This window comes from Callionymus lyra, chromosome 5, assembly GCF_982586985.1.
Source record: "Callionymus lyra chromosome 5, fCalLyr1.hap1.1, whole genome shotgun sequence".
NCBI lineage: Eukaryota > Metazoa > Chordata > Actinopteri > Syngnathiformes > Callionymidae > Callionymus > Callionymus lyra.
The window spans coordinates 16,578,619-16,595,310 of record NC_141822.1 but is presented as its reverse complement, the minus strand read 5'-3'; the positions used below and the strand labels follow the sequence as shown (position 1 = coordinate 16,595,310).

At 38.8% G+C, this 16,692-nt stretch overlaps 1 protein-coding gene across 1 annotated transcript; it reads right to left on the bottom strand.

The window, feature by feature from the left end:
* Nucleotide 1: 1 nt before the first annotated feature.
* pkn3 (protein kinase N3) lies at nucleotides 2-16,346 on the bottom strand. The gene is made up of 22 exons (XM_087791148.1): nucleotides 16,122-16,346; nucleotides 14,107-14,383; nucleotides 12,059-12,228; nucleotides 11,573-11,696; nucleotides 10,486-10,637; nucleotides 9,955-10,168; nucleotides 9,221-9,397; nucleotides 8,955-9,064; nucleotides 7,080-7,223; nucleotides 6,914-6,989; nucleotides 6,206-6,365; nucleotides 5,181-5,253; nucleotides 4,976-5,031; nucleotides 4,728-4,797; nucleotides 4,044-4,135; nucleotides 3,073-3,249; nucleotides 2,931-2,993; nucleotides 2,785-2,861; nucleotides 1,439-1,581; nucleotides 1,105-1,212; nucleotides 946-1,026; nucleotides 2-446 (listed from the first exon to the last, which is right to left on the bottom strand). Exons 1-22 carry the CDS (start codon nucleotides 16,140-16,142, stop codon nucleotides 246-248), a joined length of 2,766 nt encoding a protein of 921 aa, XP_087647274.1. The 5' UTR covers nucleotides 16,143-16,346; the 3' UTR covers nucleotides 2-245.
* Between the last annotated feature and the right edge of the window lie 346 nt (nucleotides 16,347-16,692).

Here is a 16,692-nt window from a genome sequence, read left to right as displayed (position 1 = left end):
GTTGCTTCATTTCAGATATACATTTATTTGTTTTTCCCCTTCACGCCGCTTTAAATAGATCTTATGATGATGCACATGTGGTTAAATAAGAACGTGGAGCAAAGGACACTTTCAATTAAGATCATAAATATATAAAGTGTTGATGAAGGCAGAGCTGCGGTTTCGTTTTTATAAAAGGACAAATGTGGCGCCTCTGACATGTTCAAGTGTAAATGGAAAATGTTCGATTTTCCCGGGCGAGACGCTCAGCTGAAGTACGAGAAGTCGAAATCGGCGAAGATCCCCTGCTGGTCGTCGGTGAGGAGGTGTGGTGTGCGTGGGAGAGTGAGAACCGGTTTGAGGCGAGTGAACTCCTCGTCGAAGTTGCTGACGTCCTTCTGCGCCCTGATGGCCGGCAGGAACGGCGGCTTCACCTTCTTCGCCAGCAGAGCTTCCCAGTCTACGCCCTGTGAGGGGAACAGCAGAGGGCAAAGGTCACTAAAGTTGATGCTCAAGTTTGAACGAAAACTACTATTTTACGGTAAATGACGCAAGTAGCATGTCGTGATCGTAAGTTCTGACATTATTATTCAATTACAGATTGTTGTTTTTTATTGTTATTTTGTACTTCACTATTAACTATTTTGTTGTTTTGTATTTAATTTCTTCTCCCCTCTTATTTGAGGTGGAGATCTGGTCATTATTTTTTTATTTAGAATATTCAGAATTAAAAAAATTCTGACCCAAACATATATAATCCTCTTATCTCTGTGGTGATCTGACCGTTTCTGTTGGTTCAATATTGACTGTTACGAATTAAACCAATCATTACAGAAAATCTAATACAAATATCAAAACATTTCCTTGTGATTCAGGTCAGTACGTCATTTTGTGAAATGAAGTTAAATCCCTCTCAATAGTAAAAGTGAAGCTACAACAATTGGGGTTTGAGGTTTGAATCCCGACCTGGAAGAATCTTTGTCTCTTGATCTGCTGGGCGTCGTCTTCTCCTGCTCCGAGCCTCAACTCTGGTTCCTTCTGCAGCAGCTGCAGACAAAAACGAAACTTTTAGCACATTGAGCCGTCTGATGATTTAAAGTGGGGGGGTTGATGTTGAGCTGCGACCTTCTGAATGAGGGAGACGGAGTCCGGAGAGAGCGAGCGAGGGAACCGGACGTCGTCGTTGACGATGCTGTCGAAGACTTCCTCCTCATCGTCGCCGGGGAACGGAGACTGAGGGGATTCATTAATGATCAAGTCGTTGAATATACAAAACAATTAACCCTTGTTCATAACTGAATAATAATATTAAAACAGTTTTACTTCACTGCTCTTTTATGTTGACATCTTACAATATATAATCTCAGGACACGACGGAGTAAGAAAAGTAAAACAAATATCTTGAGGTTAAGCAAGAGATTTTAATCATTATTGACCAACAAACTTGAGGGGGGCTCACCTCTCCCACCAGCATCTCGTAGATGAGGACCCCGAGCCCCCACCAGTCCACGCTGCGAGTGTAGTTGTTGTCCGTCAGAACCTCGGGGGCCAGGAACTCTGGGGTGCCGCAGAACGTGGAGGTGCGATCGCCGTGGCCCATTCCTGCGAGGAGTTCAGTGACACACTCAGCCAAGGATCCGCAGTAACACGACGACGATGATGATGATGATGATGATGATGACGATGATGAAGGTGACAATGATGAAGGTGACAAAGATGAAGGTGACAAAGATGAAGATGAAGGTGACAAAGATGATGATGATGATGAAGGTGACAAAGATGATGATGATGATGATGATGATCAAGGTGACAATGATGAAGGTGACAATGATGAAGGTGACAAAGATGATGATGATGATGAAGGTGACAAAGATGAAGATGAAGGTGACAAAGATGATGATGACAAAGATGATGATGTTGGCTACAAAGATGAAGATGAAGGTGACAAAGATGATGACGATGATGCAGGTGACAATGATGAAGATGAAGGTGACAAAGATGAAGATGAAGGTGACAAAGATGATGATGATGATGAAGGTGACAAAGATGATGATGAAGATTAAGGTGACAAAGATGAAGGTGACAAAGATGAAGATGAAGGTGACAAAGATGATAATGATGATGAAGGTGACAAAGATGATGATGATGATGAAGGTGACAAAGATGAAGGTGACAAAGATGAAGATGAAGGTGACAAAGATGATGATGATGATGAAGGTGACAAAGATGATAATGATGATGATGATGAAGGTGACAAAGATGAAGGTGACAAAGATGATAATGATGATGATGATGAAGGTGACAAAGATGAAGATGAAGGTGACAAAGATGAAGATGAAGGTGACAAAGATGATAATGATGATGAAGATGAAGGTGACAAAGATGAAGATGAAGGTGAAGGTGACAAAGATGATAATGATGATGATGATGAAGGTGACAAAGATGAAGATAAGGGTGACAAAGATGATAATGATGATGAAGATGAAGGTGACAAAGATGAAGATGAAGGTGACAAAGATGATAATGATGATGATGATGAAGGTGACAAAGATGAAGGTGACAAAGATGATAATAATGATGAAGATGACAAAGATGATAATGATAATGATGATGAAGGTGACAAATATGAAGGTGACAAAGATGAAGATGAAGGTGACAAAGATGAAGATGATGATGATGATGAAGGTGACAAAGATGAAGGTGACAAAGATGATAATGATGATGATGATGATGAAGGTGACAAAGATGAAGATGAAGGTGACAAAGATGAAGGTGACAAAGATGATGACGACGACGAACTCGTACCTTCTTTACACAAACCAAAGTCTGCTATCTTGACGAAGCCGTCAGCGTCCATCAGCAGGTTGTCCAGCTTCAGATCTCTGACGGACCAACACAAGATGTTCAGACTGTGGAGGAGGATTCAAGTGAAAACTATGCCAGGAACTGACCTGTAAACTATTTTGTGCTGGTGGAGAAACTCAAGGCCGAGCAGCACGCAGGACGAGTAGAACCTGCGAAAAAAACCCCCAACTTGGTCAGTTAATGTAGCAAAGTCCTGGACGTCTGTTTAAGACCGGATGTGTTTCTGACCGGGTCTGCTTCTCGGAGAAGATGCTGGTGTGGATGTGGGTCATCAGGTCTCCTCCGGGGGAGTACGCCATGACGAAGCAGACGTGGTCTGGAGTCTGGAAGCAGCCGTGCAGGTTCACCAGGAACGGATGCTGAGCGCCGTTGATGACCTCGAATATCCTTTTCTCACACATCAGGCTGAGTAAGAGTCAAACATCAACTAATTATTCGGGGTGTAAGAAAATATTGTATCAATATACACACATTCACATTAAAAAAAAAAATCTGATTTTAAATCACACATATTTTTCATCAAGGTTCTTTCATGGTTTACATTTAAAAAGCGTGTAGAAACTACAATATTTCTCATTTAAATGTAAATATTCACTTTGCTTGTTAATTCCTTTGTAGCCTAAGCTACAATTAAATCCTGCAAGATCCAGGCGCTGACTGAGGATGAGAGGATGCAGATGATTGCAGCAGCTTTTAAAGTTGACGTTTGAACATATTTTGGTTTTAAAAGAAACAAAACTATTATGTCTTCAAGAGTCATGTGGTTGGTAAATTCTGCAAAACTACAAATATATCATTTTTCCTACAGTTTCGCTATACATCGTTTAATCTACCCAGTATCGTGATACAGATCGTATCACCAGATTCTTGCCGATACATACCCCTCTAGTAATTTTGTCATTTATTTTTAACAGACACTCCCAGCATGCCAGGGTCAGAAGCAGCTGGACACCCTGGACCGGCCAACAGTCTGATGCAGCCTCTAAACATGGATAAACCATTTTTAATTTCTGCAAGAATTGTGCAGCAGTGAAGTGACGCAGCACGATGTTCTCTCATGCTAACATCTCTGACCCACTTTCATGTTAGCGGTTAGCCTCGGGGGGGGCGAGTCCAGCTCAGTGAACAGAAGCGTGTTCGTCCACCACAGCGGCGACAAATGGAAAAACTGATGAAAATTGTGCGTGTATTGCAACTACCTGTCCACTTCATCTCGGGTCACGATGTCTCCCTTCTTCAAGGCTTTGATTGCGTACAGTTTGCCGGACCTCTTGTACTCGGCCAGAAGAACCTTGGATCGAAATTAAAACATATTTAGTAATTGAAACCATCAATCTTAGCTCGTTGCCTCGTCGCCCTCTTTGACTTTGTTCTGGGCCTTTGAGCAGAATGTCAATCAACTGTCCGGTCAAGTCCTTTTATTTAGCCTGACAGTCAAAGTATATTAATGTTCATGTTGCTGATCAAAGAACATACAGGTTTAAGATAAGATAAGGGACATCGATTAATGATTGAGACTTCCAATGAGTGTTTAAAGAAAGGGGGACAGATAAAGACATAATTCAGATGAATTCAATAAATCCAATTTACATTCCAAAGACAAATTAGACTAATATTTGACTTTTTTTCTGGGCAGCAAGCTAAACAGCTAAAGGTTTTGACCCCTTGTTCAGCAGAGTCTGACATCAGTGTCTTCGATTAACTAATCCATCTTCAGCCTCCTGACACACGAGAAAGATTCTTTCCATCAATCTGATCCCAACAAACACAGCGTTTCAAACGTGAATCTCTCACAGACGTCTCAGCGAAGCGTCTTTTAAAAACATGTGTTAATAAGTAAACATGTTAAAAGGTCAAGGTCGGTTAAAAGCATCTCTAGGTACCTTCCCAAAGTGTCCTCTTCCCAAAACAGAGATGCAGTTGAAGTCTTCCAACTGAAGCGCCTTGTCCGTCCTGCAGGAGACAAAATTCCCTCAATTTTAAGAAGAAAAATCATTGTTTCAGTGAATATAATTTCCTCTCGTCAGAGACTCATCTCGTCCTCAATTCTTAAAGAAAAAAAAAAGTAGATTTTTTTCTTTGTGACACTTTTAAAAATGATCTCAATTTCTCAAACAAATGTGCGACTTACTTGGAAGGTGAATGGATCAAGGATCGTTGTTTGGGTTTGGGACTTCTAGCAGGACTCTAGAGAAAAGAAAAGGAAGGTTGAAAATGTTTTTTCCTTCAACTCCTGGATGCATCTGTATTCGTGTATATAAACCCAAACATGCTTATGAACTCACACCCGTCTCTTGGTTTAACATGTTCAAGAACCTTAGTTAGTTTGGGGTCACCTGTGGAGCTTCTTTAGTCTTTCTCGTGCTGCTCCTGTCTGGACGCTCGTTCGAAATCCCGTTTTCACGTTCTCTGAAGCATAGACAAAGTCACACTTTATGTTCGAGAACAGAATCAGCATCATGTAGTTTATAATTTATTTTAAAATAAACATGCATTTAAATAAATAAATGCAATTCGCCATATTTTGGTGAGTTCTGATACTAGACGGAAAATTTGTTAATGAAAATATTCTCGTCGCAAACCGGCCACAAACTTTTTAAAATTAACTTTAGAAATCTGATTTATTAATTCTGGAATTTTGTGACAATCCCAGGCCAGGGATGCACTTGTACATCTTCACTTGACCTCATAAGTTGACCCCGAGTTCTCTCCAGCACCCCCATGGACCCACCTACACTCTCCTCTTTTCTCTCACTATATCCTCCCTCACTCCTCCTTATCCATCTGTCTACCCCCCCATCCTTCCTCCCAGCCGGTCAAAGCGGCAGGCCGTCAACAATGAGTCTGGTTCCGCTCGAGGTTTCTGCCTTCAAAAGGAAGTTTTTCCTCGCCATTGCTCACTGTACAGCTCACTGTACAGTGTTTTGTTTCTTGCTCTTTGTTGAATTGCTGGGATCTATTTTTCCTTAATCAACTGTAGTCTTATTTCAACTGTATAGTGTCTTGAGATAACTTTGTTATGATAAGACACTTTAAATAAAATTGAATTGAATTGAATTGAATAAGTTAAGAGTCTCTAAGAGGGACAAACTGGGCACTTTTTTAAAGAACATTGAGAATATTTGCCAACATGTTGTGTCTTAAGTAAAGCAAACCTTGATTCAAAACAGCCTCATATTCATTTAAAAATGGTGACACACATTTTTGGCATTTTTTGTCGCTACATTCTCTTGAGTTCAAAAATCTCTGGAGTCAAGAGACGTTCACAGTTGACTTGTCAGCCTCAGAGAGTTCAACAAAGAGATGTGGAGGGAATGGAAGGATCTGGGTCATGACGTGAACTCATGCCAGCGAGACTCACGGCGGAGGAGAAGTGGTGCCGGGCAGGGGGGCGGGGTTCGGGCTGGTTAATGGAGAGTTGGTGGGCTCCAGGGAGCTGCAGGGGGGCAAGATGCTCATCATCAGACGTCCCCACGTGGCGAAGTTCATGTTCATCTGGGCGGCGCGCAGGAAGTTCTTCCCTGTGAGGCAAATAAAGACAGTAGAGAAAACATTTTATTTTGTCCATGAATCCATATTTTGAAGAGTTATTCATCCACCTGGATGGCTGGAGGACTAGACTACATTTTCTCTAGTCTTTATTTAACATTTAGGTAGACAGATTGTCATTATTTGTGTATAATTAAACACATTTTCTCTCGTCTGTAGAGCACACCCCAGGTCACAGGTGAAGTTTACATATTTTACTAAATATAATAAGGAAAAAGTCTAAGTAATATCACATTTTTATAAACAAAAAGTCCAAGATGATTAAATATTGATGCATTTGGCCAAGAAACTGTTAAACAAAAACATAAAGACTGTTAACACGTAGAGCTTAAAGAATTTCAAACCTTTTTCCTCCTGTAAAAAAACAAAACTAACACAAGTTAGACAAATATCAGATACTGTGGCAACATATGAACCAGTTTCTACAATTTTGACAAGATTACAAGTACTAGATCTATATTCTTCTGTTTTTTAAAGTAAATATTTCAAGATATATCTGTAATAAAACGCCTTTTGATACCTTTTTCTTTCGGAAAGATTCTTCTTTGCCGCTGGAGCTTTGAAGGCCTCTCGATGACGGGGTTTATAAACTTCACCTACAATGGAAGAGGTAAATAAAAATAAGTAGAATTTAATTTTAAATGTAATAGCAAGTCAAATTTGACACAAGATGAAAAGGCGAGCACCTCGATGAAGAGGATGCCCTGAGGCTCCAGCGGCAGACACATTCCGTGGCGCTGATTGTCCAAAAAGTCCTCGAGTCGCAGGAACTTCACGCCACCCAGAGCTCGCCAGTCTCGCCAGTACACAGAGATTTCCAGCTCTCTGGACTGAAAACAAATGCACAACACATTAGAGTAAATCAGCAGCTTCCTGGTCCAAAATGCTGTTGAGTTCTAGGCATTTAACATGAGTATTAATCAACATATATTCAATATTAACCCAGAACATTCTTAGACTTAGACTTAGACTGCACTTTATTTTATACTTTTTTTTTTGTTTTGTTTTGTTTTTTTTGTTTTTTTTTAGACTTAGTTAAAATAAAGAAAGGATGGAAGATAAATGACTTAAAAGAAAAGAAATAAAGACACATGTTTCTGAATAAAAGCTGTGATGATCAAATTTCACAGAATATAGCTTGTTTGTGACCTTGTTTGACCTTTCTAGGCAGCTAATCTTTATGGTTTCAAAGGGTACTAGTTGCTAGATTATTTAAAAATATCCGATTGAATTAGAGTTGAAGTAAATTCATTCATCAAATCCGGTCTTGGAAATATTTTGACTTGTTTCTTCCGAGCTCAGTTCTTTACTGTGACAAATGTGATCATTTGTCTGGAGCTACTGTGTTTGTGAACAAATTATTATTTTCTGACGATCAACTAGAGCAGATTTGTCAAACTCAAGGCACCAAGGCATTTAATGTGGTTGTCGCATGGTTTGCTTCAAATCAAAGTAGATTATCGTTCATGTCCATACGGTCCGGACCAGTAAAGATGGAGGTGATTAAGGTTTACTGAGGTACAGAGGTTATGGATGTCAACCATTAAACAAAGACTTCCAATAAAAGTAAAACTACGGTTGAAAGAAAGGTATTTATATGGGAATTTGACAGAGTTTGGTAAATATGACTTTTGTTCTGTGTTTAAAATAAATCAAAAAGTTATGAATCTGTTGTATCTCATGCATCTTCATTTCAGCTGCTGACAAGTTCAATTAAGAGGAACATTTCTGAGAAGCAAAGGGTATCATCTTAAAAAGCCAAAGTCTCTAAGAAGAAAAAAAACAATCAGGTTAAAAGTTAAAAATCTATATTTCACAGCGAAGATAAAGGCAGGATGTTCCAGGACAAACTACGGTGACCATGACTCGCTGACAGCAGAGAGTTTGAAGGATATTCCGTGAAAGAAGTCTGAAGCAGAGCTGCTGATCTTTCATGGATGAAGCCAGATTAAAGCAACTGTCAAAGGATTAGCAGTGGGATTACAGGACAGGACCCTAAGAGGGACGGATAGATATATTCACAGCTTCATGTTATGGCAGACAACAGATGTTGAAGATTAAACAAAGAAGAAGAAGAAGAGAAAGAGTTAATGACGCTCAGATGATGAGGTCAGAGGCTTCCACACACAACATTACTGCAGTTGTCCGAGTATCATTGGTTTAGGGTGAAACTTGTCAATTTGAATAGCGAAAAACTTACGAAAAAAATTAAGAAATTAAACAAGATATGTATATTCTGAAACATAAAAATCCCAAAAACCAAAATGATATAGTGTAAAAAGGACAGAAGAAATCTACATTAAAATGGACCAAAAACATTCAGATCGTTAAAATCATTGATGACAAATGATATGAAAAAAATATTAATATAATTTGATCAATATAAGATAAATTCTACTTCTATGTGAAAGTAAAAAATGTATAATTATATTCTGATTTAATGAAAGTACATCTATTTATACTTCTTAAGTGTAGACATTTCAAGTATATAAGCAGTAAGAATAAACTTAAAAAAAAAAATATATATTTCTTGTTTACTTTCTGCAGTCGAAGACACTCACCCGTTCAAGTTCGACACTGAAGCTCTGACCCCAGGCCTCTTTGCCCAGCGGTCTCCAGTGTGTGTGGCCCACCACCATGTTGTCCACCTTCAGCACGGCGCTGATCTCCGCTAAAACAAGAATAAAACCGACATGAATCATACGCTGCTGCTGCTGCTACTTGTACCGACTCGAAATCATTCTCAAGAATGTGCTGCTGTCCCTGTTAAACTCTTACAAAAACAAATGAATGAAATGAAGAATAAAAAACCAAAAAAAAAACCCACATGAGAGATCCTCCGTCTTGGCAGACTTCCCGTTAGCACCGCGCCCCGACAGACCGGCTCTCGCTTTGAGGGACTTTCCTTCAAGGTTACCTCCGGGTGACATGATGCTAGGAGGACCGCGACCAGGGACACAGTCCAACAGGTCCTGGCAGCCCATTATACACACCTCCAACCTTCCTGCAAGAATGAAATCACAGGTTTAGCTTCGTCACATCTGATGGATGTGACGGATGACTTTTAAGCGGGTCTGCTACTACTGAGCAGTGGTTTTCCATACTCGCACTGACCACTGCATCATGGTTCTGAGTGAGACTCAAGGTAAACATTGTGAGTCACTAACTCTCCTTCTAACAAAAATAAAATCCTTTCATCTTATTCTACGACCTCAACAAGTGCTGCACCAACACAGCTTTTTATACGTCTCACTACCTCTCATTAAACTCATCACTGCGGCCCGTGTGTTTCACATACCTCTCCTGTGTATATGCATGAACATCAACATTACTCTTTTAAGAATTCTAACATTTATTTATTTAATGGTGACAAATGTTTGAGGTATTGGACTGAGACGACTGTTCTTTGACTGTAATTTGATCTGCACCTTGTATCAAAAGAGGCTTTACGTGACGGTTATTGTGGAAAAAAAAACAACCTTTAACAAACACATATTCATACACTGTTGCCGTACGTCACTCATATCAGATGTCAGCGATCTAGAACAGTGGGGCAGTAACCTGTTAGACTGGCTGCTTTGAAGAAGGAGGAGGAAGAGGACACGGAGCTGGGCTGCTTCTTCAGCGAGCTGTGGGTCGACGAGGTCGCCTGGACCAGCTCCTCCTTGATGGCCTCGTATTTGGGATGATCCGTCGGGAATTCGTTCAGGCGGGTTTCCAGAGAGAAGCGCAACAGGTCCACCTTCTGCGTCGACTCCTGCATCCGAGCCTGAGCCTGAGAAACATTCATAAGATGATATTTAAAGACGGATCTCGAGTTAAATAAGTGGCACGTGATTTAACGAACAGACAAACTAACTGCTGTCGTTTAAATTCTGTAATCTGTGATCGTTCCCACGATCTGACCGCATACCAGGCCCATGTATCACTTTACATGACGACACCTCAGAGAGTTCCAGTCATCACTTTTACACTCTGCACTTTTTGTGCTACCCATCATATGTACTACTAGTCCATATGATGGGTTGGTCTGTTCAAAACCTTTCGATCTTCTGATAAAAAATTATTCTAGTATCAAACTGTTGGACCCACCTCTGCAAGTATGCGTCGGTCCTGGATTTTGCGTTCGATGAGCTGCTTCACCACGTTCTTAGCGCCTTCAGCTACTGCCATTTCAATGGTCATGTGGTGCATCAGCTCAGCAATGCGCAGCTCCAGAAGATTGACCATCTCCATAGGATGACCTGAGAGAAGACAAGACAGTCAGGAAGTGTAGAATAATACAATATATACATCAGGTATCAAGTACATCTATTATTTTGTATAACAGGAGAGATCAATACGCTGATTTATCGGTTGATCAAAGGTAGTGGACCACATGACATTCAAAATACACATCCGCCTATTATCCGACCTGTCGTTCAATTGATGAGACTCACACATCAGTTCACTCAGTCACATTATTCTTTGAATTCTTTGACTCTAATATTTTATTCCATAAGTACATTTACAACTTTATTAAAACCAAAACGGTCACAGAAAACCATATTTGTGAAGGTCCAGCTGATTAGACCCGCCCTCTACAAGGATTTAATTGGATCAGCCAGCTGTCAATCAAAACAGCTGATTTGGGTGTTGTTTTTTTTCAATGGCTGCATTAAATGAATGAAATGTTGTGATTCATCGACTCAAATGATTCCTTCAGATAAGTCATCAAATTAAAGTAAAGTCACCAAATAAAAAATTTGCATGACAACGTGGTCTCACCACTAACGTATTTCAAGGTGTTGTCAGTCACGTGTGATCACTGTTTTCAAGGCTGGACAAAAGAACGCTCGGGAGGATGCAACACCCGGCAGGAAAAACAAGTAGTGTGGGTGTCAGATGTTGAAATGTTGCAGTACAAGAATACAATTTACATCGTGTCGTATGACACAATGATATACGTGATAGACACAGCTGTGTAACCGCTACCTTGTTATTAGAACTAAATTACAATTATATTATATTTATTCACTGTTTGTAACGGTAATGGACAGGAGAGCTTTCCAGGGTTTCCACTGGCGTCAGCCTTGTGTTATGAAGTTGCCAAATGGTGCCATGGATTAATAAACATACACTAATGTAGATTAAAAATTACAACAAATGTTATTTTAACAACGAATCCAAGGTTGCTCACCACATAAAGCATCTCTCACGCCATTCCTGGCCTGGCTGACTTTGATGATCTGCATGCGGAGCAGCTCGATCTTGGTGCGACTGTCCTGCAGCATCTGATGGGCCGTCGACAGCATCTTCCTGTCCTGGATCATGAGAGGAACGAGTTCATTCCATAAGTGGTGTCATGGAAACAACATCATGAGAAGTACTAGGCATCAATAAATTAAAGAAAATGTCATTTTAAAACCTGTAAGTTCATTTTGTTTACATTTTAAATAGTAAGTTAGTAATTTATATTTGTTGAGTTCCTCTCACAGACCAGGGTCACAAAGCACTTAAACATCAAAACAATACAAAGTTAAAAATACATTAAAAAAAACTTTAAAGGTCAAGACAACACAGTGATCAACTCAGCAGTCCCAATATAACTAAGAAAAAGGACAAATAAATAGGTCTTAAGATGGAACGCAGTGTTGATTACGTTAAGACACAAATCTGCATGTACCTTCACTGAGCTGTTGTTGTACGTCTGGATGATGTTCTCAGCTCCCTGCTTGACTTTGGTCTCCATGGTGAGCTGCTTCTTCAGGGTTCTGACCCGCGTGGCCAGTGGAGAGGTGACGTCTTCCCACTGACACGACTCCGACGACTGACTGTGTTCCTCCCGAACGTTGTCTGTGTCAAATAATCACATCTCAAGTTCAGGATGAGTTAAGATGACACTTAGAGGTCAACAACTTTTGACATATAATCTCTAAAATATTTTTGTCTGATCAGATTAAACTAGTTTAAATATGGTTAAAAATGGTCTGATTACAGTTGAAAAATTGTACGATTAAAGTTAAAAATTGTACGATTACAGTTGAAAATTGTTTGATTACATTTGAAAATTGTTTCATTACAGTAGAAAATTCATTGATTATAGTAGAAAATTGTTTGAGTATAGTAGAAAATTGTTTAATTACAGTAGAAAATTCATTGATTATAGTAGAAAATTGTTTGATTACAGTAGAAAATTGTTTGATTATAGTAGAAAATTGTTTCATTACAGTAGAAAATTCATTGATTATAGTAGAAAATTGTTTGATTATAGTAGAAAATTGTTTGATTACAGTAGAAAATTGTTTGATTATAGTAGAAAATTGTTTAATTATAGTAGAAAAGTGTTTAATTATAGTAGAAAATCGTTTCATTATAGTAGACAATTGTTTAATTATAGTAGAAAATTGTTTGATTATAGTAGAAAAATTGTTTGATTATAGTAGAAAATCGTTTCATTACAGTAGAAAATTGTTTCATTACATTTGAAAATTGTTGAATTAGAGTCAAAAATTGTTTGATTATAGTTGAAAATTGTTCGATAACAGATGGAAACCTTTTGATCACAAATAAAGATTGTTTCATTACAAATTCAAATTGTTTGATTTAGGGTTGTTTTTGTATTTTTAACTACAGTTAACAAAAAATCTAGTTAAAAGCGAGTGAAGTATACAAAACGTGTTTGACCGGAAGTGTACGATTGTTTAATATCTTTACTGAGACTGATGTAAAGTACACTGTAGTAGACTGTACTTTCTGAGGAGGCTTCCATCATTTAACATCTGCAGGGAACTCTGCATGTTATACTAGTCTGTGGTGGCCAGTGTTCTATGCTGTGGTGTGTTGGGGTGGAAATGTGTCCAAGAGGAATGTCAACAGGTTGATCAGGAGGGCTGGTTCTGTGGTTGAAGCTGGACTCACTGGTGACAGTTGCTGAGAGGAGATCACTGGACAAACTACTATCCATCATGGATGATGACAGTCATCCTCTCAACACTGTCATCAGTGAGCAGAGAAGCAGAAGGAGTGAACGAATGCTCCTCCCATGATGTAACACTAATAGACTCAAGGACTCATTCATTCCTTGTGCCATTAGATTTATTTATAATTCTGAGTTTGGGGGCAGGAGTGGAGTGAAAGGATGTTAACCTCTGTATCCTTTTTCTTTGTTATGTTTCTTTGGTCTATGTTCTTTATCTTTAGATTTAGATTGTGTAATCATGCACTTTCCTTTTATGTAAACTTTGTTCTTCTTCTTTATTAATCTATCCTATGTGAGGCTGTGTGCTGACTGAAAAAACAATTTCCTGAGGGAGACCTTCAGAAGGATCAATAAAGTTTTATCTATCCATATATCTATCCATCTATCTATCTATCTATCTATCTATCTATCTATCTATCTATCTATCTATCTATCTATCTATCTATCTATCTATCTATCTATCTATCTATCTATCTATCTATCCCTCTATCCCTCTATCCCTCTATCCCTCTATCCCTCTATCCCTCTATCCATCCATCTAAAGAACTAGATGAGATTTAAATTAAAAAAACACAAACAAAAAACATTTAGCAGGACATGATTTATATCGTCTTATTGTGCTTGTTCTTATGCCTCCTCTCTCTCTCTCTCTCCCTCACTCTCTCTCTTCTCATCTACTTTGAGGAAATGAAAGGTAAAGCATTTCTAAGATTAAAACTAAACCAGGTCCCATTTGAAACGCTGAAGGTCACCTGTGCGACGGTCTTTCTCCGAAGCCATCGACCTGGCGTTCAGCTCCTGCAGCTCCCAGTGCAGCTTCTCCAGTTTACGGCCGGAGGCCTTGAGTTGACCCTCCACATCTGCGGCGCTCTTGCGGTTGGTCACCGCCCTGCGAAGCCTCTCGGCCGCTTCCTTGATCTTCAGCTCCCTCTGGATCTCCTGCCTGAGGACGGTGCGAGCGTCTTCCAGACGCTGCTGGAACTCGGGGTCGAGAATATCTCCCTCGACCAGGCCCTTCAGACCGTCGGCCTGCAGCGGAGGAGAGAAGGAAGAGAGTTTAACGTCTGTATATGTTCAAACCTTTGACTCGACGAGGGCGAAGACATGTTTTTGTGGTGTTTAAAAGGTTGTTTTACAACATTTTGAGGATTCTCCACTTACAGGTGAAGGTGCTGGTGAGACATAAGTGACACTTTCATGACACAGGCTGTGGGCCGGAGACAGACTGAGGACATATTTTCTACCCTGTTCATCACAGTAACATGACTCATGACACAATGAAACAATATTACTATGATAGGATATGATTAGCAACAACATCGACCAATATTAACTGTCTATTTATCCTGAGTGATAATCTTCTACTATCCATGTCTTGTCTAGGGACTAACATTTTTTTCCTTTGTGTTATTTCAAAATATCAACATATAGAATCAATTCTGCAAAGTGTGAAATATCCAAAAGAAAATGAAGGCACTAGCATATCAGATTTAAATACTTTTAGATTAGATAGTAATATTAGGCACAAGTTTCCCCTTTGAAAACATAAAAACTAAACAAAATAAAGTTAAACTAAACTGCATCAAAAAGACAATTATATTGATCAACAGACACAGGATGATGGTTTTCACAGCGATATCTTTCTAACTTGTGGCACTGATTTATTCCAAATGAAACCAAACAAAACAAAAGCCATAAGTAAATGTTTGTTTGTAGTTTATTCAATTATTTTCTTGTTCAATACATTTGTAAGTATTTTCATCAGACAAACACCTTCAATATGTTTGATCTACTAACAGATCACACTCGGGAAAATTAAATGAATGTATATCAGTTTGCTGGTAAGTGAAATCAAACATCAAGTTCTCTTTTTTTTTTTTTTAAGTTTTTTACATTAAAATACATGACACGGTAACAAAGTAACACATGTTTACCTATTTTCAATAAGGATTAAGTAGCATTTCGTTCAATGAAATATTTTAAATCCGTGTTAAATCATGGAGGGAAAAGCTCTGAAGATCAAAAGGCACAAATTCACATTTACCACAGTCTCAAGAAGCATTATGTTATTGTCAACGCCTCAAAAACTTACTCTAGTTGATCATTGAAGTATTTTTGTTGTTGCGCTGTCTGAGGTTTGTTTCCTTTCACTTTTGATATTAACATCAGTATCAGAAACTCAAGTAAAATAACAACATGGGGATGAAAGTATCGTGTACTACTTTGAGTTATACCCTAAAGCGACTTACTCAGTATTTCATTGACACATATATACTAAATTAATAAAAGTAAACAGACCAAAATTATTGATTTTTAGAATTACAGATAAACATTTAGTTACTCATTGAATATATTATAATTTATATTTGTTTAGAAAGCTGTAACAACTTGATAAATTAACTCAAAAAAGTTTTGTTCAACAAAAAGCTGGGCCCAAATAACATTAACATCAACTAGAGTATTTACCATTCAAACAAGTATCAGTAGTATTTTGTAAAGTTCTGTCTGAGTCTGAAAGAAGGTCTCCTAACTCACTGGAGGGAATATTTGAAGCACTTGTGTCACTGATAAAGTTTACCAGGAGAGGCTCAACAGCAGCGACACTAGAGTGAGAAACAAACAAGAAAAACAGGAATGTCCAGAGCAGCAGTTTGACTGGACGAGGATCCAACAATAATAAAAAAAACATTTAAATGTCCATGTGTATCAAAACAAGAGCTTCACGGTGAGTCTAAAGTTAAAAAAAATAAGAATGTTTTTCATTTACCTGAAGCGTTATTCCAGACATGGAGACACTTCCGTGCTGGACATTCAAACGTTAAAACCTCCGGGAACAGAGAGTCAGCGAAGCCGCCTGTCGTGCGAGCAGCTCGGCTACAGTGAGGCCACAAACATCGCGGTGTGAAACTTAACAACTTTCCAAGAGCTTGAAGTTCTCCTGGAGGTATTCCTGAAGCCACCTTTGAATTGAACTAACCTTGATGACTTCTTGGAGTGACGTAGTGAGCGTTAGAGAGATATGATTGGCTGAGAGGGATTGTAGCGTCGACGCATCAGCCAATGGCGTTCGAGTGTCCAATACACCTGTTGTAGTGATGCGTTCACGCACTGCCATGATTTAATGTGCGTCTAAATTTAAATTTAATTTGCATTAAAACAAATCAAATCTTTAAAGATTTTGACGTTTTTAAAATAAAATTAACTGTGACCACTTTATGTGTTTAATTTATTTATATTTTATTTGTATTATGTTGCCATTGTTTTCGTGACTCGCATGTTTTTTTGTTTTTTTTTAAGTTTTTCAGATTTGATTAAAATCACTAAAAATTATAAGCAAC